Consider the following 26,501-nt stretch of genomic DNA (forward strand, 5'->3'; position numbering starts at 1 on the left):
TAACCATTGGGTTAACCAATGCTAACCAAAAAATACAGCTTCCCTGCTAAAGTATGCAAATTCCGCCTTTTTGTACACAATCGTTTTTGAAGATAATATTAGTCATTTACTAACATGACCATGGCCCCCTTGTATATTAAACCACTGTCAGATCTACAAGGGCATAGCGTGGCACTCGGTGCCACGCTATGTAGCTTGTACGTAGGTCTGCTATTTTGGAAAAATCGTGAAAATGCGGCACAAATCTTTGAATATATATTCTTTCAGAATTTTGAACGTTTTGAACTCAAATCTTTGCTTCTGAGGGGTTCCTGGAATAACATATGGGGGTCGGTGGCCAATTACGGTCGGTGGCCAATTACATATAATTTTTGGGGGCCTTGACATGAAATATGGAGCACCACTGACATAATGTATTTCAGAAAACTGTCAGGATTTAGAAGACATTTTTTTTAAATGTCGACGTCAGGCCTAAACGGGTTAAAGCAGAGCGGTGTAAACCTTACAGTAGTGGCGTGTTCCCAGAAAGAAAAAGGAGACAAACAAAACATTTCCAAATGGACCGATATGTAAATAGGACTGAAGTGGTTAATGCATGTTTTGTATGAATAATAATAAAAAGTATAAAGTAACTAGTAGTAACTAAAGTTGTCAAATAATAGTGTAGTAAAAGTGCAGGATTTGTCTCTGAAATGCGTGTGTGCGTGCGTGTTACTTATCTGCCACCCCTCCGCCCCACCCCGTCTCCTTATTCAAATTCTATTAATATTTCCATGGCCATATGTTGAGTGCGTGTCGAGTACAGGTAAAAAGGCCAACGGAGGTCACTTTTAAGAAGGCAATTATAATAATGGAGATAAAGCACGTCGAGACTGAACACACTTGTTGGGTTAATGAGCCATTTTGTTTTGCTGCATTGTTAAGGATTCTTTGATGTTATCTTTTTTGCATCGCCATGTAACTATCGAACTATGGATATATTTCAACCACGTCAGTTTAATGCTGCTTGCTGAGGTCTTTCTGGGAGCTGTTAACACAGGGCATACTTCTCCAATATTTATTCACATCAGTGCTGCTTTAATGTCTTGTCTGCATAGCATTCAGTAGGATATACAGCTGCCGTTAGCATTAAACTGCCTACAGGCGCTGCAGGCACAGACTACCCCGGTCCACTGAAAGATAATAAAACACTGCCCCCTGGTGACTATGTTGATTATTACAAGATGGGTGGGACTCACTACTACTAGTCCTACAAAATGTACTGTACTTTACTTGAGCATTTCCGATTATTCCAATAATTTTACTTTTACTTCACTACATCTCAGAGGCAAATATGTGACAGCTTCTGACAGAGGCCAAGTCATTGACATTTTTTAAATGTATGGTGTGGTTTTCATGTCATATGAAAGCAGGGTAAATAGCTTCACATTTGGAGATATGGCTTATAGAGTAATGTCTTGCAGAGAAACAGCGAGTTGAGAAAACAGGCTTTAAAAGGTTCACTTCTGTGGAGTCTAACATTACACCTATGTTTAACTAATTTTGCATTAAAAAAAGAAAAAGAAAATTGCACCCAGGAAATACATTAATACGTTAAGAGACCCTTATTTTTGAAGAATGGCAAGTGAATTGAGTTATAGTTAAAGTTATAGTTAAAGTGTAGTTTAGGTTATACTAAAAAGGATAACACAACAAAAGGCCCCAGGTCTTGACCCACTGGTTGGGAAACACTGAGTTACAAAACTGTTACTTTTCATGGATTTTAAATGGAAAAAGTAGCAGATGGACAAGCTCAAAACGCGTCGCTGCATTTTGAGCGTGTCACGCTGTAATATGAAGTAGGTAGGACATTATTATAAAAAAAATTAAGATAAAAGAATAATGAAAAAACACAAAAAGTTAAGAATATGGAGATGGGAGGTTTGTTGGGCAGTCATGATACAGTACCTTGCCATAGTAGGAGATGGCCTCTTTGTATTTCTCAATAATGTCCTCTGGGCTCAGGCAGTTCTTGGCTCTTCCAATCTCGGCGCTGGTGTCCGCACTGATACCGTTGGCCGTGAGGGCACCTGCATTAGACAGAGGGAACAACGGCACGCGCCAACTTTAAAGAAATGCCACCGAGATGACCTTCCAACCGGTCTGTTCTGCTGCTGATAGCAGTGCAGAAATGAGGGGGAAAACGTAGGAATGAAAATAAGGAAGAATTCATAAAGGTGATATCGACGGCCTTCCCTATAAAAGACTCAGGTGAGTGTAGGTGAGTGTGTGTGTGCGTGCGTGTGCGTGTGTACGCAAAAGTATTGTAGTGAATGTCCAGTTATCTGCCCCGAAATAAATTACTTTTGGGCCAAAAAAGGTCAAAGTCACGAATCACGATCAAGGTCAAAATTACATAATTATATAGGCTATGTCACACCCAACAAATGTAGCGATGTAGAATGATGAGGATCGGTGCATTGGGATCCTCGTCGAGAAATAAACCAAGTGATGTGATCCTTTGCCATCTGTGTACATGTTACATTGTGCTGTCAAATGGCATCATCATACAAACTGGGCTTAGAATAAGGGGCCATTCATGCCTAGGACTATACCATTTAGACCTGAAGGCGATTCTACAAATGTCTTTTAAATTCTGACAGTTTTCTAGAAAAACCCAAGTTTGCGTCAGTCGTTCTCAAACATTTTCATGTCAAGGGGGACCCCTGAAATTAAACGGGTTGAGAATCATTGCTAGAGCCGTCAAAATCTTCTCTTATGGAGATCCCTGGCATAGCTTTTCAAATGGGGGGTCCGCAGGCTCATTGGTGTCAATTTGGGGGTCCTTGACATGAAAAAGCTTGGGAACCACTGCATTAAAGGATGTGAATCACTGGTTTTTCAAAATAAAGAAAAACTATTAAAATGAGGTGTCATGCAGGTTGTTCTTTCATTGTGATCTCAACTACGCACCCTTCAAGTGTCTTTCATTGTGATCTCAACTACGCACCCTTCAAGTGTCTTTCATTGTGATCTCAACTACGCACCCTTCAAGTGTCTTTCATTGAGATCTCAACTACGCACCCTTCAAGTGTCTTTCATTGTGATCTCAACTACGCACCCTTCAAGTGTCTTTCATTGAGATCTCAACTATGCACCCTTCAAGTGTCTTTCATTGTGATCTCAACTACGCACCCTTCAAGTGTCTTTCATTGTGATCTCAACTATGCACCCTTCAAGTGTCTTTCATTGTGATCTCAACTACGCACCCTTCAAGTGTCTTTCATTGTGATCTCAACTACACACCCTTCAAGTGTCTTTCATTGTGATCTCAACTATGCACCCTTCAAGTGTCTTTCATTGTGATCTCAACTACGCACCCTTCAAGTGTCTTTCATTGTGATCTCAACTACGCACCCTTCAAGTGTCTTTCATTGTGATCTCAACTACACACCCTTCAAGTGTCTTTCATTGTGATCTCAACTACGCACCCTTCAAGTGTCTTTCATTGAGATCTCAACTATGCACCCTTCAAGTGTCTTTCATTGTGATCTCAACTACGCACCCGTCAAGTTTCATGACACTATCGTGTGAACGGAATCTGTCCACCACAGACAGACAGACAGGCATATAAACAAACCAAGTACTGAAAACTGCCACTGTGGAAGTATCTTCTGCAATTGGTGTCTCCAGGACCTCATTATGCCATGATGACGCACGTGCACACACATGCACGCACGCACACATACACAGTTTACCGCCCTGTAGTCATGTTTTTTTTGTTTTGTTATACTTCCTGCTGTTGCCATCAGGCGAATTGTGCAGAAAATAGCGTCATATAAACAGAATCATGCTTGCTTGCATACAGAGAGAAACAGGATCGTATCGCTGCTTAATGAACGTGAACAGGCATCATTAATGAATAAAAGAAAAACGTGTACGCGTTGCCATGCTGAGGAAGCTCACAGAACATGCATAACGATGCAGTAAACAAGTCTTTACAACAAGTCACCAAGAGCACCAAAATAAGTTACACAAATACTACTAGTCCGATGAAGCTGATTTTAACGGTTGGGAAAACAGATGGGGAAGTTTCAGAAGTCTACCAACAAAACAGCGTCATGTCGTCATGTCTGAAGCTCCCCACACTGTTTGACGGTGTTGGCTACCGTTTTCCAGCTCTCAGTTGTGGGTCTATCGTCCTCCTTGTTGGCTTCACCGCTCACTTCTTTCCTACCCAGTTTAAATCAGACATGTTCTCCAACATTTTCATGTCAAGGACCTCGCAGATTGATATGCATTCGGCCACGGTTACCCCATCTGAAAGGATGCTGTGCCAGCCTGCTGGGGGGGAGGGGACCCCTGAAAGAAGATTTGTATATATATATTTTTTACAAGGTTCAAGATTTGAAGAGGATTAAAAATCTACACGCTCACCACACGCCGCATCGCGACAGTTAAACCTAATGTGATACTAGATTGTCAACTCATACTGCACTGCAGGCGACCCACTGACGCCTATTCACTGACATAAGGAACAGTGGTCGTCGGACCCCACTTTGTGGTTTAAATTAAAGCATCGGCTCTCCCGACAAGCAAACAAAACAGGTTGAATGAGTACAGTTTGCGTTTCCAAACCTGCTGACACCATTATGGCCTGTAATTACATTTGAGCTAACTTCTCAAGAAGGCAAAAAGAAATTAGATCTTCAGTTTGAAAACGTTCCAAAGAAGCAAGTTGTAAAAGAAAAGAGCACCTCCTCAAGGCCCAATCTGATTAGAATACAAATTTCAGTGGAGAGTTTCATTGCCTAGCAACGGAGCGGGGGTCCATAGCAACGACGTGGCGCTGTCACTGTGACGCGTGTGAATAACCCATTTAGATCGGAGTTCCATTCTACAAAAAATGTCTTCTAAATCATGACAGTTTTCAGAAAAACCCTGTCAAGGACCCCAAGAATTATCTGTAATTGGCCGCCGACCCCCATCTGAAAATACGTTGTTCCAGGGACCTCCCCCCCAGAAGCAAAGATTTTACTTAAAAACGTTCTGAAATATATATTCAAAGATTCTGCCACATTTTCACGATTTTTCAAAAAATAGCAGACCTACAAGCTCGTAGCGCGGCACTCAGTGCCGCGCTATGAGTTTGTAGATCTGCTATTTTTCAATAGCTAAAGTATAACGTAATGCAAAAAAACACCAAAAGGGGTTCCCCGTCCAGAATGGGATAATGATGTTGCTGCAGTGCACATTTCCTGCATCCAACACCACGAGAACCATTCAGTACCATTGATTTAAGGGCTGAAAGCTTGTATGTCCAAAAATACAGATGCGTAATGTTGACATTTTGGTTAATAACCAATTACCCGAGTACTGATTCATTTAATTTGAGTTTTTATTTGTTTTTTGTTAGCAGACATTAAATAAATTGATTTCCCTGGTTTTTTCCTCATCATTATTCACCCATTTTTTAAAGATCTTCAGGCAATTTCTCAAAATGTACTTATTTTGTAATAATTGTAATTTGTAATCAAACAATAACAATATTGCAATACAAGTTTCCAATAGGGTTTAGCATACATACACCTGTTCTAATAAACAGTGCATTCTTATTAACCCATTAGGCCTACTGATGTGCATAATATTTGTGCAAATAATGCAAATGTAGTATTTCTATTCAACTTGTGACTCCAAGGAGAGCTTGAAACTGATTGAATTTACTGACTTAATCAAAGGCTTTTTTTCCCCAGCTTCACATCCAAACAAATAAAATCAGCTAAAACCGAAATTTTATTTTAATATCGGTTCATTTTTAAAGGCAGATATTGCCGATTATACCAATAATTACCAATGAATCATGCATACTGTGCCTACCGGGAAAATATACTTTTCAGGAAATGTAAAAAGCACCTGTGCTCCAATGGATCCAATGTAGTTATCATTAAAGTCACAAACTCTTGTTAATACTCCTTATCGTTCAATAATTATAAAACCAATGGACACACTGAGCCAATTTCACTTTCAGATTCCAGACAAATTTGCATTGTGCTCCGTATTCTCAGAAACTACTATATGTTATGTACTTGTATCAGTGAATGCTAAGAGGTTGGTCAAAGTACTGTATGCTACTGTTACACTGTATGTACTTGTATCAGTGAATGCTAAGATGTTGGTTGGATTCTACAAAATGTCTTCTAAATTATGAGTTTTCTGGAAAACCCTATGTTTCTGTCAGTGGTGCTCAAATTATTTCATGTCAAGGACCCCAAAAAATATACGTAATTGGCTGCCGACCCCCATCTCAAAATATGTTGTTTCATGGAGGAGAGGCAAAGATATGTGACCAGATTTGACTGAGAGACTGCCATCGCGCAAATTCCAGCTTTGCAGAGGAGAAAAAAAAAATCTCTGGAAAAGTGTCAGAGCTGAAATCGACATGTAAATATGAAATAAATGCTTAAACATGTAGCTAGGTGTAATTTTAGAGTCCACAGAAGTGAACCTTTCAAGCCTGTTTTCTCAACTCGCTGTTTTCTGCAAGACATTACTCTATAAGCCATCTCCAAAACTGGTGGGTCAAACTGAACAACCAATGAAAAAACGAAAAATTTAAAAAATCCAATGGCAGTCTCCCAGTCAAATTTGGTCACATTTGTTAAAAACGTTCGCTCTGAAAGATTATGTATTCAAAGATTTGCAACACATTTTCACGATTTTTCCAAAATAGCAGACCTACAAGCTCGTAGCGCTGCACTTGGTGCCGCGCTATGAGCTTGTAGAATAAGATATTTTTCAATAGCTAAAGTATAACATAATGCTTAAAACAACAAGGGGTTCCCAACTTCCCGCCCAGAATGGGTTAAATTAAAACGTGTACCAACTGGGTGCCACTGCCACCTTCTGGCAGATCATGTGTATGGCAGTCAGACTGAACTCCCATTAAAAAGGTATAGATCTCCAACCAAACAGACTACTACAGATTAGTGGCAGTTGAATGAAGTCAGGAGATCAGTGGTTTGGAACCAAGTGACTGAATGCACCAGAGCACTGCCGACACCAACAGATGGCTACTATTAGCCTATGGCTTGATGTCTTTTTCAACAACAAGCATTCTGCTCTCTTCCCTACAATCCCTACAACAGTGTACCCACCGCGCATTTCAACAGCAGATTTTCGGCAACAGACGCTTTGCACCACTTACTGCCGCCGCCGGCGCACGCACGCACGCACGCAAGCTTTAATAACCATTTCAGATTTGGGAGAGTCATGGTAGTCCTGATGTGGTCCAGTGATTTTCAGCCCATTTTATGTCAATATTTCAATGAGTTTGATATGCATTAGGCCATGGACGTACGTACAGTATGTACAGTCTACAGTCAACAATGAGTTTAATAGGTTGGAGTTAATTGGTTAAAATGTGAGAGGTGTAAATGGTAAATGGTGCATTTATATAGCGCCTTTATCCAAGGCGCTTTACATAGATTACATTCACCCATTCATTCACACACACACACACACACACACACACACACACACACACACACACACACACATACACCGATGGTTGGCGGAAACCATGCAAGGCAACAACCAGCAAATCAGGAGCAATTAGGGGTTCAGTGTCTTGCTCAAGGACACTTGAGCTCGAACTGGCGACCTTGCGGCTACCATCCAGCCACTCTACCCCTGAGCCACCGCCGCCCCCAAGTTGCAACCGGAGGTAGTGACTGGCCTGGTGAGAGTTCAACTAATGGACAGTTTTGATCTGTGATCATGAACCATGAACGAGAGAGAGAGAGGGAGTTCACCCTACAAAAAACATTTGAGATTTGGTTCAAATGTAAAGTGCAATATAAATAAAATATATTATTATTATTAAAAGGAACACAGGAGAATAGTATCTGTCACCAGAAGTAGATTTAGAAATGGAAAAAGTAAAACACTGGATTCATTCATGAATGGTTCTGAATGAATCACGAAATAAAATGCAAGCACGCACATACTACAGTACATACAGTAAGTACATACTGTTAAGAGGTAAGGGCTGCAAGCAAACGGGCAGGAAACACTTACTACAACTATAGGGGTTTCAGGAAACACTTACTACAACTATAGGGGTGCCAGGAAATAAGCGTCGGAAAGAATTGATCGATCGATCAAAATGAGAGAATCGAATTGTGAACTTAAGATGTCAAATCAAATTGCTATTCGAGCTCTATCGAGAGCTTGAATTACAGCACCTGCAGTTTGATGTGAAGAGTTAAGAGTGCAACACTGCAGATAAAAACTTAAAGCTTAGTTTTATGTTAGTTACTTAGTTGACTGGATTCCCACAGTGCTCTATATTAGATCAGATCAGATTAGATATTTTCCACTAGAACAAATCTCTTCTCTGGAAATACAAGCAAAGTGGCTACTTTGCCAAGTTTTCGCCCCCAGCATACAGTAGGGATGCTAGGGCTCAAATGTTTCAATGAAGAGACACAAAAGTAGATTGCGGAAGCATACTTTAAAATACCAGCTTGAGTTGCCTCACCCAAAAGCCTCCGGGATTGAAATTGCATTATTTTCCTTCCGACGAAAGTTATCAATAGAAAATCTAACCGAATCTAAGAAAAAGAAAATCGTGACACCCCTAACTACATCTATGTTGGTTAGTGTGAGACATTCCGTACCTGGGTCAATGAGAACCTCTTGTGCCCCTACAGACAGAGAGAAAGAATGCAGGTTCACTCCATGGCACAAGGCGTTAATGTTAGCAGTGTTAGCAATGTTAGTCCCAAGAGCACACTTCAGTGCTGCCTGCAGCTCCCAATGGCACTCACCTTGAACCTGAGCAAAAGATATATGGAACAAAAGCTGCAGCCAGGCCATTTTAACCACATTAACCCCGAGCATGTCACTATTTGGGGCAAATTGTCAAAAAGGGCTGATACAGCAGATCTACAAGCTCACAGCACGTCATGGATCCTTGTGAGCGTGTAGATCAGCTATTGTCACGTACAACAATATAAAATAGTGGTGAATGAACCTCATTATGTTTTTATTTAAAAGCAGTGGGTTTTTGTATAGCCACTGGCAGGCAGGTATTGGATGTATGCCCCACTATTTCCAACAGACCAATCAGTCTCTGTATGAAAACTGGCACAGTGTAATGTCTTGCAATGCAAATTGGTCACCAATTACATTTTACACCTAGGTAGGTCTAAATTACAGGTCATTCAAATGTATCAAGGAAAGAAAAAAAAGCACACAAGATGGTGTTAAATCAGTACTTAATAACATGCTAACAAACGAGAGTATGTGGATAAGTACTTTCAATATATGTGTTTATTTGTTGAAGGCCAAACAGCGGAAGCGTTGCTAGTTCATGCATTTGAACATCTAGTAGTGCATGGCACACGCACACAAGCTGATGAAGCTTAGTGATGTCCAGGTTTTTGTGTGAGTCGCTAGAAACACTCTCTCACACTCAATCGGGACTCGCTCACAGACCTTTCACCATCCGGTGCGGATTTTAAAAACATACATGTTTCTGTCATTGTCACCATACGTAGAGCAGTGGCTCTCAAACGTTGCCATGACATCTGAAAAGATTTTTGTGCTAGGGACACCCATAAGAGAAGATTTGTGTGATTGTTCTAGTTTATACTGTATATATATATATATATTCAAAGATAGCAAATCTACAAGCTACTAGGCATGTAACGATTCACTCAACTCACGATACGAGGTTCACGATACGATTTTTCACGATATTACATTTTAAAGAAAAATTACCGTATTTTTTTTAATCTTTTCTTTTATCTTCCCCCCTGAGATTTTATACGATATATCGTTACATGCCTACAAGCTACAATTGTATAAATCTACAATTTAAGTTTGAACACAGTAAAAAAATAAAAAATAATCAAGGTTAAACTGGTTTTGCTAATTTAACAAACCACCTGGAACCTCTTCAAGGACCCCACTTTGAGAACCAGCCACGTGCGCCTTACCTGGTCTGTGGCGTTTGCCCGCGTCTGCCGACTGGGAGACGCTGGGTTTGCGGCCCGCTGCCTTCCCCGCCGTGCCCCCTGGGTAGTGGAATATGACGGAAGCAGAACACAAGCCCTCTAAAGCGGCTGCATGGGGAGGAGAGGGAAAAAAAGAGAGAAACTCCATCAGTGAGCCTGTGTGAAAGTGAACCACATGCAGCCTGTCTGTGACACCGAGATCAGAGGAACTACAGATCACACAGCGATCCACATGGGCTCTGCCGACACGCAAAGAAGTGAATAGGTCGGCACGGTCTGTGAGGCGGTGTGATCCATGGCACACAGAAGAAGTCATTACCAACAAAAACCACCCAACAGATGCTTGTTGTGGTGCAGGCACTGTGAGATGATAATACCTTTGCAGTAAAGATTAGGGGTGTAACGATACATTTTAACAGCGATACGATATGTATCACGATGGTTGACGATACGATACATGGACGATGTTGGTTCATGGGGATCCGATACGATACGATTCAATGATTCAAAATCGATACAGTAACCATTTAAAATACAATGACATTATTTTAAACCAAGTAATTAAACCCCTCTTTTTCTTTTCTCCTTCAAAAAATTGCTAAATACCACGCACAAAAATATAGTATTGATTTATTTGCATAGCAAAACAATTCGATACCGAACGATATGATGACGACATTTATATTTGGATCAATAAAACACTTTCAGAATATGCTTTGTTTTGCTAACATTCATTTGGTCTCCACAAGGAGGAGCAGTGCACCAAAGCAGTTTGCCTACAAGCCATTGTAGGAATTCAGCAATCCAGTCAAACCCTATAGTCAAACACACAGGCTACATATTTTTTTCTGGCCATAGGCTCAAAGGGCGCAACTTTCTAACTGTGCTACTGTTATCTACTACAAATACTATCAACATTGAGTGACTGCAGTTTCTTCCAGCGGTGAAATGTCCCTTTAATAATACATACAGTTGACCAGTGTTGATTTCGTAGACGAAAAATAAGACGAAAAATGCTCGTCTACTACCTTTTTTCACTGACAAAAACTAAATAGAAACCAAATGAAAACTAAGCTTCGATGACTAAGACTAAATATACTGACAATTTTGTCAACAAATAAAAACTAGACTAAAATGTTAGGAAGGGACTAGTGGACAAGAGATCCAGTATACCGCAAGTCATTTTACACTTGTTTGCATGCTGAAACTAGCAGATCTACAAGCTCACAACGTGTCGCTCTGCGACGCGTTGTGAGCTTGTAGATCAGCTATTTTCAGCAAGTGTAAAAACATAATTTGGTGGGCATCAAGGCCCACCAAAATACATTTTACTGTAGTCCACTTATGATAATCTTATGATACTTAGTCGACTAAAACTAGACTTAACACTAAAACACTCCAGGTGATTAAATGAAAACTATTGAAGAGAGACCATGACTAAAACTAAAAATCTAAATGTGCTGCCAAAAACAGACACTCACCACCGAGCCAGAGGAAGTCGTTGACGCCCCGCAGCAGCTCCACGGCCATGTGGTAGTGGACCAGGGCGTCCTGCAGCATGCCTGCCTGCAGGCACAGGTCTCCCACGTGCTTCCTCATCCGGCCCTGGCAGCGCTTCTTATAATGTCTGACAGAGAGGGAGAGGAGAGTCAAAAGACCTCGTCAGACCAAAAGGAAAGGCACTTTGTCTTCAATGGATTCAAATCTCCTTGGATAATGTCGTTTCTTTTTGCATTGTCTTATAAAGCACTTTCAATCTGGCGTTCCCTATTTTGGGCATCTCTAAATGTAACAGATAGTAGCTGTGTATATCTGCTCTAGCACTATTCGTGCAAGTATATGGGGCTAAAGAAGTAGAAAAGACTTTATTACACACCCCAGGAAGCCTTGAATTGAAAGAGATTTAGGGTTTTTTTGGCACATTCCTAAGCCAATAATTTGATGACCAGCGGAGTCGACTCAAAGAGTATTCTACCGAGTATCCCGTCATCGAATTGTTGGCTTAAAATCTCCATGAACGCAAGGCTTCATGGGGTGTGTAATTGATTTGTAGGGTGAAGTACTCCTTTAAAGTTGTTAATGATCCCTGTCTCCAATACTTAAGGTGTCGTGTAAAAGCACTTTGAATTGCCTCGTTGTTGAAATGTGCTATACTATATACGAAATGGCTTTGCTTAATATTATGCACAATATGATGGCATACATTCTTCTTACTGCCCTGAACAGATCGAGCCTGCCCTTTTTATATGGTATTAACTTTGCCCTACGCGTGAGTGACCCGTACAAAAAAAACCTTTCTGCCATGAATGTCACTTCATATCTTACCAACGGAACGGAGTGAATCTTATCAGTTAGCTACAGGAGGGGAGGTGTACTATACTTTAGGGTGGGGGAGGGACAAGCACAGGGGGGGGGGGGGGGGGCAACAGAACAAATCCATTGGTCTGACCTAGACAATAAATAACACAGGGAACTCAAAACAGACTGAAAGGGGGTAGAAAGAGTTTCTATAGGGACAATACGGTGTCTGTCTACTAGCATCTGAGCGACTGGGAAGGTCAAGAACGGACAATAATGTGGCTCTGCAGGTGACCTTTCAAACTAAAAATAAATTAAATTGATTTGATAAATTTCTTATTTTCTTCTTCACTTAAGACAGTGGTTCTTAAAAGTGGGGTTCAGGGACCCTCAGGGTTCATTGAGGGGGTTCCAAATGTACCCTTAACCGGTCTGAGAGTTATGGTGGGGTCCTTGAAAAAGTTTGAGAACCACTGATGTAAGATAATATGAATTATGAAATAGATTATAATCTGGGAGGTACAGTACGTAGGAAATCTACAGCAAAGACCTACGTCAGATCAATAGCCAAAAGAACGTGGCCGTTCATTAAACATTAGCATTTATATTGTGCCATCATCAGACATGGATGTCATTATCAAATTCATGTTTCCATGAGTAGGTGCAAATGCTGTGCCAAGCTGAAAGGTAATGCCATGTTCCCATGAATAATGATGACATGAGATCCATGTAGCCCAGTGGTTCTCCCCATGGGGTCCTTGAGGGGGGTTGCAGTGGGTCCCCAGCTAAAATGTTGATAGTTAGAAACCAAATTGAAAACTGATTTTCTCCTGCTGCTAGATCAAAATAAAACCGCCAGTCAAATACTAAACCTTCCCAATCCCTGATATCCACAGGTCGCCCCCCCCCCCCCAAACTAAACCTCCGTTGCATGGATTGTGCCATCATGTGCTCCACAGGTTCAAACCATCAAACGGCCTCAAGGGTCTCAAGAGACATAAATTTGCATTGTAATGCGAGTATGCAAATAATATGCAGCACACAGCTTTACTGTATGTATGTACTGTACCTAGAAGAAAGGCTGTGCGCGCTAGATGAGGTAGGAAGGACGTGACTTATAGCAACGATTTGTGCAGAGCCTGTTCGAAAGAATATTATGGAAAAATGCTGCACAGATGGTGTGAAATGTGTCAGAAGAGATTTCAGATTCACCTCGCTGTGGTAGTGTTCACCGTTAGACATATATAAAGATGTCAGTGGTGTGTTGCCGGTGTTAGACTATTCTATGGAAAATATGAATGCTGGGTTATAGTCCATTATTTAAATAAAAAAACGAAGTACACATAGATATGGTTGCTTACTTTTGAGTGTGCGACAAATACGTTATTGAGTCTTGAATTATGTTAGGCCTAATAAAATAAAACAATAATCAAGCTGCCTGCAGTAGAAGATCAACCTAATGTACTAAGTACCCTCACAATCTATAATAGCCTATAAATAACTAGGCAACTTCATGCTTGTATTTGAACCATTTTGGGTATATGTCATTATAGGTGAAAATGTCTTCACCGTTTTATATAAAAAAGAAGAAAATCTACAGGCTCACAACGTGTCAAATCAAGCTAGTGGATCGGCTATTCACGCAGCACGACCACTATCATACGACGAAGCATGCGACAGGGCTTAAGTGGTTTAATCAAACCCGGGTAAGGGTGATGAGCTTGTCTTTTCAATCAGGAGCGCATGGTGTGCACAAGAGCAGGGAAGTTGGGGTTTGACTTTGGAGCAGGGCTGAAGCCGATGAGACTGCTGCTACAGCTCTTAAACTAAAGCCATGTGTGTCGACAACAGCTCACCTTTTTACACCCAACAATAAACTCACAGGACAGTGGTATGAAAGAAAAACAAAAAGAAGAAAGAAAGACAAATAAACCAAACAAAGAAATATGAGTAAAAAGGAACAAAAATCAACACAGACAGCTTTTTGAGTTGGAAGATTTTTGACACTCGTGTAATGGGCTCCTTGAATGCATATAGACACACATGAGAAACGACAATTTTTACATAATGCAAAATCATCATCGGCCTACTTGATGGCCGCACTAGGGCTGGGAAATATGTCTATATGATATTGATATTGTGAAATGAGACCAGATACCGTCTAAAATGTTGGATATCATAATACCGTGTGATATGGCGTATAAGTGTTGAGGTTAAGGGCTTAAACATTTGTCCAAAGAAGCACAAATCAGCTATTTTCGAATTTTTGGGAAAATGTTAAAAGAAAATGTATGTTATTGTCTCAATATCGATAATTGAGGTATTTCATCAAATATATTGTGTTTGATTTTGTCCATATCCCCCAGCCCTAGGCCACAGTGGAAATTCATGCCCGATTTATACTTAGTTGCATGGCAGTGTCACGCACGAAAATAGCGGATTTTCAAGTTTTTACATTAGCTTATTTTCCCGACCCACTGTTCTATAGAGCCCTGAGGTACTCCTGGCTCTCAGTAATGTATGGGTTTAAGTTGTTAAACTAAAGATGTTTAGCGCTCCGCCATCAAAAAGAAAACCAACTCACCTGCTGTCGGTGTCCAGCCCTACGAAGTCCTTCTTCTCGAACGGCACGCAGAGCAGCGGGATCTTGTCCCCGGACTTGTCCGTGGCGCGGTCCAGCCGCTTGGACTCCAGGACGATGAAGATGGACTCCACGAAGTCCTCCACCCTCTTCTCCACGTCGGGACACTCGTCGTCGAAGTCCGGGTAGAACGCCACGTCAGTGCGCTGCTGCTCGGCGATCTCGCCGCGGAGCCCGAACACCAGCAGGCGCGAGTCGTAGAGCGTGGTGCCGTACAGCTCCTTCTGCGCGTTGAAGCGCTCCGCCGTCAGCGGCCAGTCGGCGGCCGAGGCGCAGCTGGTGACGGCCACGAGGCCCACCACCTTGCGGTGCGTCTGGAAGTCCCCCCACTCGTTGTTCTCGGGCAGGTAGTGGTGGCGGTAGCGGATGTACATGAGGCGCTGCGAGTCCCTCACGCTCACCTGCGGTGGGGCGGAGCAATAAGATCAGAACTAATCGGTTGAATCGTTTGTTTTATTGAGACCTGAGACCAGGTTCTACAAATGTCTTCTAAATCATGACAGTTTTCTGAAAAACCTATGTTTCCATGTCAGTGGTTCTCAAACTATTTCATGATTCATAATTGGCCCCCCATCTGAAAAAATGTTGTCCCAGGGACCCCCATAGAACATTTTCACATTTTAAAAATAGATCTACAAGTATATATATTGTCTGCTAATTTTCAATAGCTGAAGTGTAAAATAATGGTTAAAGCTAAGGTGACACAGATGTGTTAAAGGAAAGACTATCCCTATTTTTGGCTTGTTAGAAAAAGTGAAATAGTGTCAGATCTACAAGCACAAACATTTGATATATTCATATTTTTGCAAGACACCGTTGTGCTATGAAGTAGAACATAGGGTTGCTTAATCGATTTGTTGAAATTAATGTAAATATGTGTCGCGCTCAGGTGTCACAGTGGTAAAGTGGTATGGGTTGTAGGTTCAATTCCACCGTGGTGCATTCTCCTTTGTCGACACTCTACGTCCTCCCGGTGGGGGCTCCTCAGTGGCATGCGAGTCATTGGATACAACAGCAGTGACAACAAACAAATGTGTGTGGGGAAGAATGAATTGGCCTAACCACTACATTGGGTGGGAAAAGGGGTAAAAAGCACACACAAGAATAAAATAGATAAATGTATTTAAATACATGCTTTGGGTTAGTGGTTGTGCCCCGCATTGCACTCATTGGTTACCGTTTCTTGGTTGGACAAAAATCCTCTCTCTCCATCCACCACCATTGATTTTTTTTTTTTTAAATAACATGTTTTTCGGTTGCTTCATATTGATATCCTGTGTATCCAATTCTAATTTTAAACTTGGTGTCTCAGGTGCAGTACAGTGACTGAGCATATCATAGGAACATCTCAGGTGCAGTACAGTGACTGGGCATATTGTGTTCTTTTTCCTCCGTACATGATGTTTTAGCAAATTCAACATAAACACCCATAAGGGCAGAACAAGCCTGCTGGTTAGTCAGTCAGGGACCGATCGGAAGGCTGACAATGGGTCAATTGAAAACTTTATCGATAGAATAATCTCTACGAATATAAATGGATAGTTGACCTGGCAGACGCTGGCGATGCGCTTGTAGATCTTGAAGAAGTGCTCCTCGGGCACGACACCCACCGGCTGGACCACCACCAGGACCGTCTGGTGGTCCTCGGCACACTGCATGTAGTCCGGGACGCTCATGTCCTCGTGTGCTTCAACTCTGATGGAAAACACACAGACAAATGGGATAGAAAGGGTTAATATTCTGTATTAAATATCGTGCTGCGGTTAATTAAACGCAATAATTGATTAGTAATCAATCGCTACAGTCACTTCAACATTCTTGAATGACATGTGAAGAAGTATAAAATATAACTTATGGTTAATCGATGCATTTGTTAATGCATCGATTAACTATATTATAGTAATTTAAAAAGTAATTAATAGAATATTATTCACTAAAAAAAAGTATCAATGGTTGAGACGTAGGAGGGGCCTGGACATTAGTCCACCCACAGAGCCTATAGTCCTTCCAAGTGCCAGAATCTACTCCTAGCCCACCCGATCTGTGTCGAAGTGTCCCTGAGCAAAAAACCTTTTTCGATTTTGATGCTATATCAACTACATTTGCTAGGAACCCCCTGGAAAATGTCTCTCTACATCAGCCACTGGAGTGGTGCAGAAAAACATTGCCCTGCTGTATTGAGTTTTCACAGTTTTTTTGGACCACTATCTACCAAAACAAACAGTAAACACCAATTTAAAAATGCAGCAGGTATAACGTACAGTACTCGGTAGTACTCACACTACTCAGTCATGTGGCATGCATGATATGTTATTATGGTGGGTAAAACTGATATAGTTTTATTATTAAACACGAGGCAAGTTGCATGCAATGGCTTTAAAATGTGAGTAGGCAGAACAGAAAAATATTCACAACCCGCGTCAGCAGTTGCAGTCTGCGCACACCTGCAGCTAGCCCCGCAAGCAGAACCCGAATGTAGTAAAGTGTCTGACACTTTTATGACTTTACTTGCATTGGGTCCTGCTTCAAGTGGGGCTGTCGCCAGTTACGCACAAACAAATACAATGTAACACGCCATGAGACGGACTTCTGCGCGCTTTGACCATGGTTATTCATGTATTGACTTACGAATGTGCGAACTATAAGTACCTTACATACCATACCGACACATCTCCTGTGTCGCGGAAGCCGTTAAGTATTTTTAATCCATGATTGATTAAAAATGTCGCTTCTTCCTACCTTGTTTATTGACACCTCATTGTACCGCCTATCTGGCTAGCTAGTGGTGCTACAGCTATGACGGAGCAGATCAAAGGCAGGGACATAGCCCGCAAAGCCAACCGCACATCGGGAGGTGGTACAATAAACGGTAAATAAACAAGAAGAAATCAAAGCGACATTTTTAATCAAACATGGATTAAAAATACTTAACGGCTTCCGCGACACAGGAGATTTTATCAGAGGTATGTAAGGTACTTATAGTTCGCACATCCGTAAACAAACACAATAAAAAGCGTCCTAATTCCGCGCCGATGGACTAAACGATGAGTGTGTGTATATCCGCGTCCCAACAATCGCATTGAAAAATCTTAGCTTGACCAGGAACCCTACGGGTCAGCCCGGTTCGGTTCGGATTGGGCTGACCCAGGGGGTTCCGAGAGGGGCTAACCTGCAGCCATGACGTAAGGCCATTCATAAAAACAACAGTGTACAGAGAGAGAGAGAGAGAGAGACGCACACCAGAACACAGCTGCATGTCTCTCAAATCATTATGACTATAATTATTGTGTCATGTAATTAGGACTAACCATTGTAACCATGGGACTTATCCAGAGCATACTGTAGCGTTAGCTTAGCTATAACAGCTTTAAACTGCCTACAGGTTTTAAATGGCATTTATCACACTCGTTGAGCGCAGCCAGCCAGAGATATGAACGGGAGCTCCGTACGCAGCTTAATTAATTTATCCGTGAGTGTTACCAATGTGTAAAAATGTGTTTAATTCAGTCATTTTTACCTGAACAGGCAAGCTGTCAAATGCTCAGAGCTTCCTCCTTGTTTATTGTTTATATTCTTCTACTACCGGTTTAAGGGCGTTCTTCTTCAATGGTGCTCAATGGGCGCCCCCTATAGACGGAATTAGGTACAGCCGGTATTAATTAATAACAATGGGAAGTGTGCCGCCCATCCATCGCACGAGACTCTGAGTTCTTTTTTACTGCTGTTTATTAACACCATGCTGAAAACACTGTAGAACTGACATACAAAACAAAAGACACAAAACATTTACTTAGGACATTACATTCAGATAATACATAAACCTTCACAAACAAATACAATACTGACCACTTTGCCTGCTTGCATCCTTGGATCCTTCAGTCTTTTCTCTTATTTTCTCTATTTTACTTTACTTCATTTCTTGTACTTAACTTAACTTTCTTCTGCTTTACATTTTACAGTTCACTTTACTTCGTTCACTTCACTTCTCTTAGTTTACTTTACTTATTCTGGTCTACTTTGCTTTCTTCCTTCTGCACAGAGCTCATCTGCACAGTGCACTCTCACAAACTGGTGTAACCAACAAGCTTAATTACCCAAACACTAGTCTCTCAAGACACATAATGGGAAACCCACAACATATTGAACACACTTAGAGCGCCCCCAAGAGGACAAAATACAGAAATAAAACCATGACATGGCAGCAGTAACAGGTAGTTCTCAAAACTCTTCATACATTTTCATATATATATATATATATATATATATATATATGCTATATGGCTATACAGCCCAAGGAGTGTATTTTGACTTTGACATGTCACATTACATGCTACTTAAAGTAGCATGTGAATTCAAGTGAAAAACAAGTGAATTCATGAATGTAGGTATATTGTATATAGACAATATTTTAGGCCAATAAAAAAGACTATAATTTTCCACTTTAAACAAAAGAAGCCTGTCGGCTGCCGAACTATAAATAAAATAAAACGTTTTTAAATATTAATATCATATCACTGTAAGATTGGTATCATGCAAAAATATATTTTATTTTTTTAATAATGTTTGACATTTTTTGGGGTAGAGATCAATGTACAGGCTTCCATAATCCATTCAGGCATTCATTTATTCAATCTTTTCTCGGAAATACATTGTGGGCAGGACCCATTGACCCTTCTTCAATGCTGAGATTACAAGAGTAACACAATGGAATAGACTTTCCGTCTGTCCGTTTATTAAACTGACAATAAACTTTTTGGTGCTATCCGTCTTATCCGTCGGTCTTATCCGTGTTTGATAATCAAAGGTTAAAGATCGGGAGTTCACACAATGAATGAACATTTCATCTTAGCCCACACCTCCCATCCAGTCCGCTGGCAGTAAACCCAGACATCATCTACTGGCAACAGGCTGTGCTTAACCCATGACCTTGGATGCACTGGTTATGACACACATTCTGTAGCCTAGTACTTAATGTGAGAGAGAAAGATAAGATGTGATTCACGAAAAGATTATATTGTTTCCTGTTAGAAGTTATCCATTGATAACTTCTAAAAAGCTTTTTTCGGTTTACTTAATAGCCTACATTTACGTTATTACATGTTATATTATATGCTTAATTGAATATTCCACTCAAACTAAGGGCTCACTTGATCTATAATGGTTATAAATATAGACATTTTTGCCTCTTTGACAATTTGGCCAATGTTTTACCAGTTTTTATAGTTTTATAGCTTGTTGATTTTGATGCAGTGGTCTTTCTTCTTTTTTGAGGTTTTAAAAATGTCTTCAAAAGAACTTACGTTGACACTTCACTGTCATCTGGGGGGGAACCGGCCCACAGGTTGAGAACCATGCTCTAGGGCCTAGGCCTACTGTACAGTTCATTTATATAACAACGTGACACCATCATATGGCAAAAAAAATTAAATAAGGGACAAATTTAAGGAAAGAAATCCCTGCAGCAGGGTTGATCTACCACAGCGGACCTCTGGTCAGCATCCCCATCCAGCTGTGGGAATCTGCCACCTACAACACAGAAAATAAACAAACAATAAACTGTATCTACAGTACAATCTGCACTACCCCAGTAGATCTTTATTTTACATGTCTTCGCTGTCAGGTTTAGGAATTCCAAAACTGTTTTCACTTTTCAGGAAATGGGAAAAAATAACGAGAAAGAGTTCCAAATGGATCAAATGTAGTTATTATTTTGTCACAAGCAGATTGTTAATACTTTTCATTATTGGTTAAATATTTAAAAACTTGCTTACAGACTTAACCACTTTCACTTTGAAAATAGCAGATCTACAAGCTCAGAAATTCGTTGCGATATGTTTTAACTTGAGCTTGTACTCGGGCTCAAGCAGACCTGAACAAACTACAACTTGTTCAGAACCGAGCTGCCAGACTGGCACTTCATTGTTCTACTTGCACAAATATTGAATATACAGTATGCATACACGCCTGTCCTGGCTATCTGTTAAAAACTAACAGTGTCCAAATCAAACACCAGATTACTTCTTCAAACAGTTATTAAAATCAAGTGACAGACATAATCATAACACCAGAATTGCCAGCCTCGGTCATTTAACACTCCCTGCTCCGAAAACGAACCTCCTTAAACAAACAGTTTGTATCAATCAATATCATTTTGGAACATGTTACCACCCCACATTAATATAACACAAAATAAATTATCTTTCAAATATGCTCTAAAGAAACACTTATGTTATTATTATTATGTTGTATTTAATTTTATAGAATAAATTGTAATTATGTATTTTCATGTATTTAAATTTGTAGAATATATTGTAATTAAGTGCTTTTTGTATGTATTTTATATGGACCCCAGGAAGATGAGCTGTCGCCCCGGCGTCAGCTAATGGGGATCCATTCAATAAACAATAAACAATAGGGCGTTAATTATCCGAGGATACTGCCCCGAACATGACGTGACCTAAAATCAGGAGGACAGCAGATGGATGCTCAACATGTTTCCATGCAGATAGATCGTCTCACCTGCATTCTCTTGTGAAGGAACCTCAGTTTCTGGCTGAGAGAGTCGATCTCCTGAGAAGACAGAGAGGACATCTTTCTGCTGTTGGACTAAAGCTGTATGGTGCGAGGGACACCTGCATCATCAGACACATTTACAAGCTACTGTAAACTGCTCTTAACCCATTTTGGGCGGGAACCCTTTTTGTTGTTTAAAGCATTATGTTATACTTTAGCTATTGAAAAATAGCAGATCTACAAGCTTGTAGGTCTGCTATTTTTGAAAAATCATGAAAATGCGGCACATCTTTGAATATATATTCTTTAGGGGTGAATGTTTTTAACTCAAATCTTTCCTTCTGGGAGGTCCCTGGGACTACATATTTTCAGATGGGGTTCTGCGGCCAATTACACATAATTCTGGGGGTCCTTGACATGAAATATTGAACACCACTGACATAGAAACATGGGTATTTCAGGAAACTTGACTTTAACTTAACTTTTGTTCACGTAACCACATTAACAGATTGGTTTTTCAAGATAGCAGATCTACTAGCTCACAGCGCATGGTATCGTATAGCTCGTCGTGACAGCACATCATAAAGCGTTTGAGAGCCATAAAGTGTTAATTATTCTGCTTATTAATTATTATAATGGAGAAAGTGCAGGGACAATAATACCTGGCTGAGTTTCTCATGATGTCTGAGTTTGATTTGAGGCAGAAGACCCTCCAGTCTCTGAATCTAAATAGAAAGATTGTGTCACGTTAATGTTTTTATATATTCTTTTTTTTTTACACAATATGAAACAAGTAATTACTGTCAATGTGTGCTTGCCTGAGTTAATTGTCTCTATATTTGCATTGTCAATTTACAATTTACGGGAGAGACCACAGATGACAAGTGACTTTTAAGACCCTTTTAATACCAACAAAAATAAAAAGAATGTTAAAACTTAAAATACCATTACTGCATCAAAAGTAATCAACTAATACTACAAAAACTGGCCAAAACATTGTCCAAATTATCAAATAATGTAAGAAAGAGGCAAAAATAGCTGATCTACAAGCTCACAGTAGATCTGCTATTTTAACAATATTTATCTGTGGAATCGAGCCAAGTTAAACTGAATGCCTCAACTCCTACAATTCCATGTTGGGGGGTCCCCAGCCCAGTTCAAATACCATATGATTATTCTTTGGGGGGGGCCTGAAAAGGTTAAGAGAGCCACTGGTATACAGAAGTTGGCAATGCTGACTAAATGTGGGGGAAACAACAATAGTATTTACAATGTCATCGTTGTGAGTGCAAAGCATTATTGTTTGTAATGTGAGTATGCTATATGTGTTGAACACATTTGAACGTAGCAACGACTTAACTAACACTCACAGTAAATGAAGCATTAACATTATGCCTGTAGTTTACTCCATTATTATACAATATGGTGTGCTGTACCCTCCTGTCAGTAGTCTGGAGTCTGGTCTTCATACTCTTGTTGATCATTGTCATGGCAACCGTTCTGGGCTTGGGACGAACTGGGAAGTGGGAATAAACAATGACAGCATGCTGACATCATATATTTCCTCAATGTGCTGTGTTGTAGGCTACCTCAACAACAACAAAAATGAATGAATGAATTAACACAGCATATCATTAGCATAAATGTGACATTGTATCTAAAGCATAACATATCTCCAGTATACCAATGTAAAAGTAGGGTGGCCAGGACTTTCTTTGGTTAAAATAAGTGTTAAATAGCTCTATATTGTGATAGTACTCATTGACTACTATCAGAGTTCAGTAACAGGAGTCTGCATGTCTCTCTTTCTCTTAATAATACACCAGAAAATGCATTTTCAGGTCAGGATACCATTTTATCCAATCAGGATGTAGAGTACTCAGGCAGGATACAGATTAAACAAGTGCAAATTGGAAGTGATGACACAAAGAAATGAGCAGACAAAATGGGGAACCGCAGCACTATAAAAAATGAAGCTGATAAATGGGTACTGTCTCCTGATTGGTTGAAATTTTGTAACCCACCTGGAAATGTATTTTCTGTTTATTGAAGAGCTGGAGAGACTCCGGTTACTGAACAAACACTCTATAGCAGGGGTTCCCACGCTTTTTTGACTTGAGAGGTACCTTCAAAATGACCTGCTGAACAAGATCTACCCACCCCAAAAATATCCCATCCTAGTTAGAACATGTAACTGAATAAATGTACCTCTATTTCTCCACTTGGAATGGAGAAATAGAGGAGGGAATGGAATTATCGCTCTACTGTTTGTGCACAACACTCTTGAAAATAGAGTATTCCATTGTGAGGTAACTTTTGTCAATCAAGTCTCCTTAATTCAAATGTCAGATGCCAAATTTAAATTATAATATGTTCTAGGTAGTGGGCATGTCATGTGGTCTACGTGCACAGCCTTTGTGATCTACTGGTAGATCGCAATCTACCTTTTGGGCACCCCTGGTCTATAGCAATGATTACCATCAGAAAATAGTGTTGTAACCTTTTAACACAAATGTGTTTTGTTTTAACCAAAGAATATCACTTATCCTACCTTTACACATTTTGAGAATATCCGGTACTGTATATTGTATATCATACATATATATCCTCGTCTTCATAAACAGTTGAGATAATTCTCACCATGTTGGAAGATGTTGGCGACCTCCACCACGTATGGCCTATAATGAAGACATGTGTCAAAATTAATATAAATGCATAAAGTTGGCTTTAAAGCACTTTTCTAAGCTTGCTTTTACAGTAGGCTACAGTATATGCATTACATTCTTGCACATGTGTATAAATCTGTCATCTGTCAGACATCTTTACTTTGTAAACATTGCATTGATAAGTGATATGTACAGTAAATAAATACATTTTAGTTGTGTGGAATAACAAATGCAGAATAATGTTTTCAATCAGGTACAATCAATACCAAATGAACCCATGACAAAGAACATACAACAACCACATTATTGATCCTATATGGTTCTGATAATGCTCTTCACAATGATGCTCAGCATGAAATAATACATGGAGAGAACTTGTGATTTTGAACTTGAAGTGGTTAACCAAGCGCAGATCAGACACAGGACCATGACAGAGGCGAGTCTAAAAACTAAATAATCACAGCTCAACCTCAGAGACAAGACACTGAGCTTCAGCATTGAACAAACACATACTGTACCACTGTGAGACAGAACTTACATGTGCTTACTGTTGGCAGGAATAGAGCTGTTCAGGGGAATCAAATAGCCACGCTGGTTCCTTATCTGGAGAGAGAGTCAGATACGGTATAATACACCCATGGCTCCATATAAAATAATTTAAAAGAAAGTAGCATTTAAATGTACAATAAATACAACACTTACAGATGAGATTACTAGATTTAAAAAGTATCTAAAAAAAACGACTGTCTGGACTGCCACTGCCAGGGAGTTTGTGTCTGTGTGCCTTTCATGTTTCCTGGAGGATGAACCCTATTTTGATGACCCCATGGGCCTTTCCTCTAGCGCCACCCTCAGGCCAACAATGTCAACCGTGCACCCATGATGATGATTCATGAATCATGATTCAGATTTCCATGAATGTACTCATATTAATGACCAAACCATTGACAAACACCCAGTGATGGAAGAAGTACATTCTTTACTTCTACAGCTTTTAACCTATTAGACAAACACCCCCTCCAGGGGATATTTTTTCCACAAATTGAGGAACAGAATGAGGGGCATTAAAAGTTTAATTAATGCCATACTGTACCTTGAATGTGATATCAGCCATGTTCAGCTCAAAAGTGCTAGCAATGATCTTAAAGGACAGAACATAATAGTTTAGTTGATTGGAAATTTTAAAACCCTTATCCCTAAAATACTTTTCCTTTATTTTATTTTTATTATTTCGAAAAACATTTTTGAATAGTTAAAATAGCCAATCTACAAGCTCACAACGTGTCGATGTAGATGTAGCTATTTTTTCAAAATAGTAAAAAAGAAAAGAAAAAGGCAAAGTAGTTTAAACAGGGGTTTAGCATGGACAAAAATAGAGCCCAATATGTGTTATTTGTTGTCATGGACTTATTTCCCCTATGGTCCTTGCTAACCTGTTTGAAATGTTTCTATACTGTATGCCACAATTATGCTTTTAGTTGTTTTTAGATGCAGGCAGACCAGCTCTGGCCAAAGTAGCCATGATAGGCCCTTGAACCTTGAAAACAAAAGAAATAAATGGTGTATCATGCCTGTGTCACCATGTTTTGTAGCCTCAGAGGTGCCACAAGTGTCATTTTGAAAACACGAATTACGGTAATTACCTACTTACTACAATATGTAGTAAGGCAGGTCTGATATGGAGCGACACACACACACAGCAACCATCAATGGAATAGGCCTACTGCAACATTTTGGCAGTGACTGCCCTGAGCGTGCTGTTGCCCCAGCCTCAATGTCATTGTCATCTTGAAAACACTCTAGCAGGTGAAACGGTCACCCTCACACATTCACAATGATGTCAAACACACCCACCTGCTTGACCACAGCAGACTCTGCTGCTTGGGGAATGGACACTTCCTTCAAACCCACCACTTTGTCATCTGAAAATACCAACTATAGGTCAATTCAACCACACAGCATTTGATTTCGAATGATCACGCACACGCGCGCGCGCACACACACACACACACACACACCTCTCTGAATGGTACATGTCTAATGCCACTCACGATGAAAATGTAGCCCCGTAGCTATGGAAACGGTTTTGTGTACAGATAAGAGAGTTCAAATAATTACACAACCCTCTGAAAGACAGATATACAAACCGTTCCTGTCGAGCCTCAGCAGTGCAATCCAAGCCTTTGAGAAATGAGATTTGTCCACACTGACATTAGACATGTTTTGTTTTCTTCTGTATAGTCCAACGTAAGAAGTCTCACCTACATCAGCAGATTCTCCTCCCAGGCCACTTCAGAAATCAGTCAAGCCCCATCAATCCCCCTGCATGTACGCATGCGTTATTAGGGTAATGGTGGGATTTCAGAATAAATCACTTGTGTTATT

General features: G+C 40.3%; 1 protein-coding gene across 1 annotated transcript in view; it reads right to left on the minus strand.

Annotated features, from left to right (window-relative positions):
• trappc9 (trafficking protein particle complex subunit 9) overlaps positions 1-18,499 on the minus strand; it is a 285,531-nt gene extending 267,032 nt beyond the window's left edge. The window contains exons 1-7 of the mRNA XM_080787679.1: positions 18,455-18,499; positions 16,485-16,632; positions 14,881-15,338; positions 11,480-11,625; positions 9,981-10,106; positions 8,658-8,684; positions 1,948-2,069 (exon numbers count right to left, since the gene is read on the minus strand). Of these exons, the coding sequence (XP_080643805.1) occupies positions 1,948-2,069; positions 8,658-8,684; positions 9,981-10,106; positions 11,480-11,625; positions 14,881-15,338; positions 16,485-16,613 (1,008 nt within the window). The 5' untranslated portion in view covers positions 16,614-16,632; positions 18,455-18,499. The remainder of the gene's footprint in view (positions 1-1,947; positions 2,070-8,657; positions 8,685-9,980; positions 10,107-11,479; positions 11,626-14,880; positions 15,339-16,484; positions 16,633-18,454) is intronic.
• Between the last annotated feature and the right edge of the window lie 8,002 nt (positions 18,500-26,501).

The sequence above is a fragment of the Protomyctophum bolini genome (assembly GCF_963924005.1).
Source record: "Protomyctophum bolini genome assembly, chromosome: 17".
In the NCBI taxonomy this organism is placed as follows: Eukaryota; Metazoa; Chordata; class Actinopteri; order Myctophiformes; family Myctophidae; genus Protomyctophum; species Protomyctophum bolini.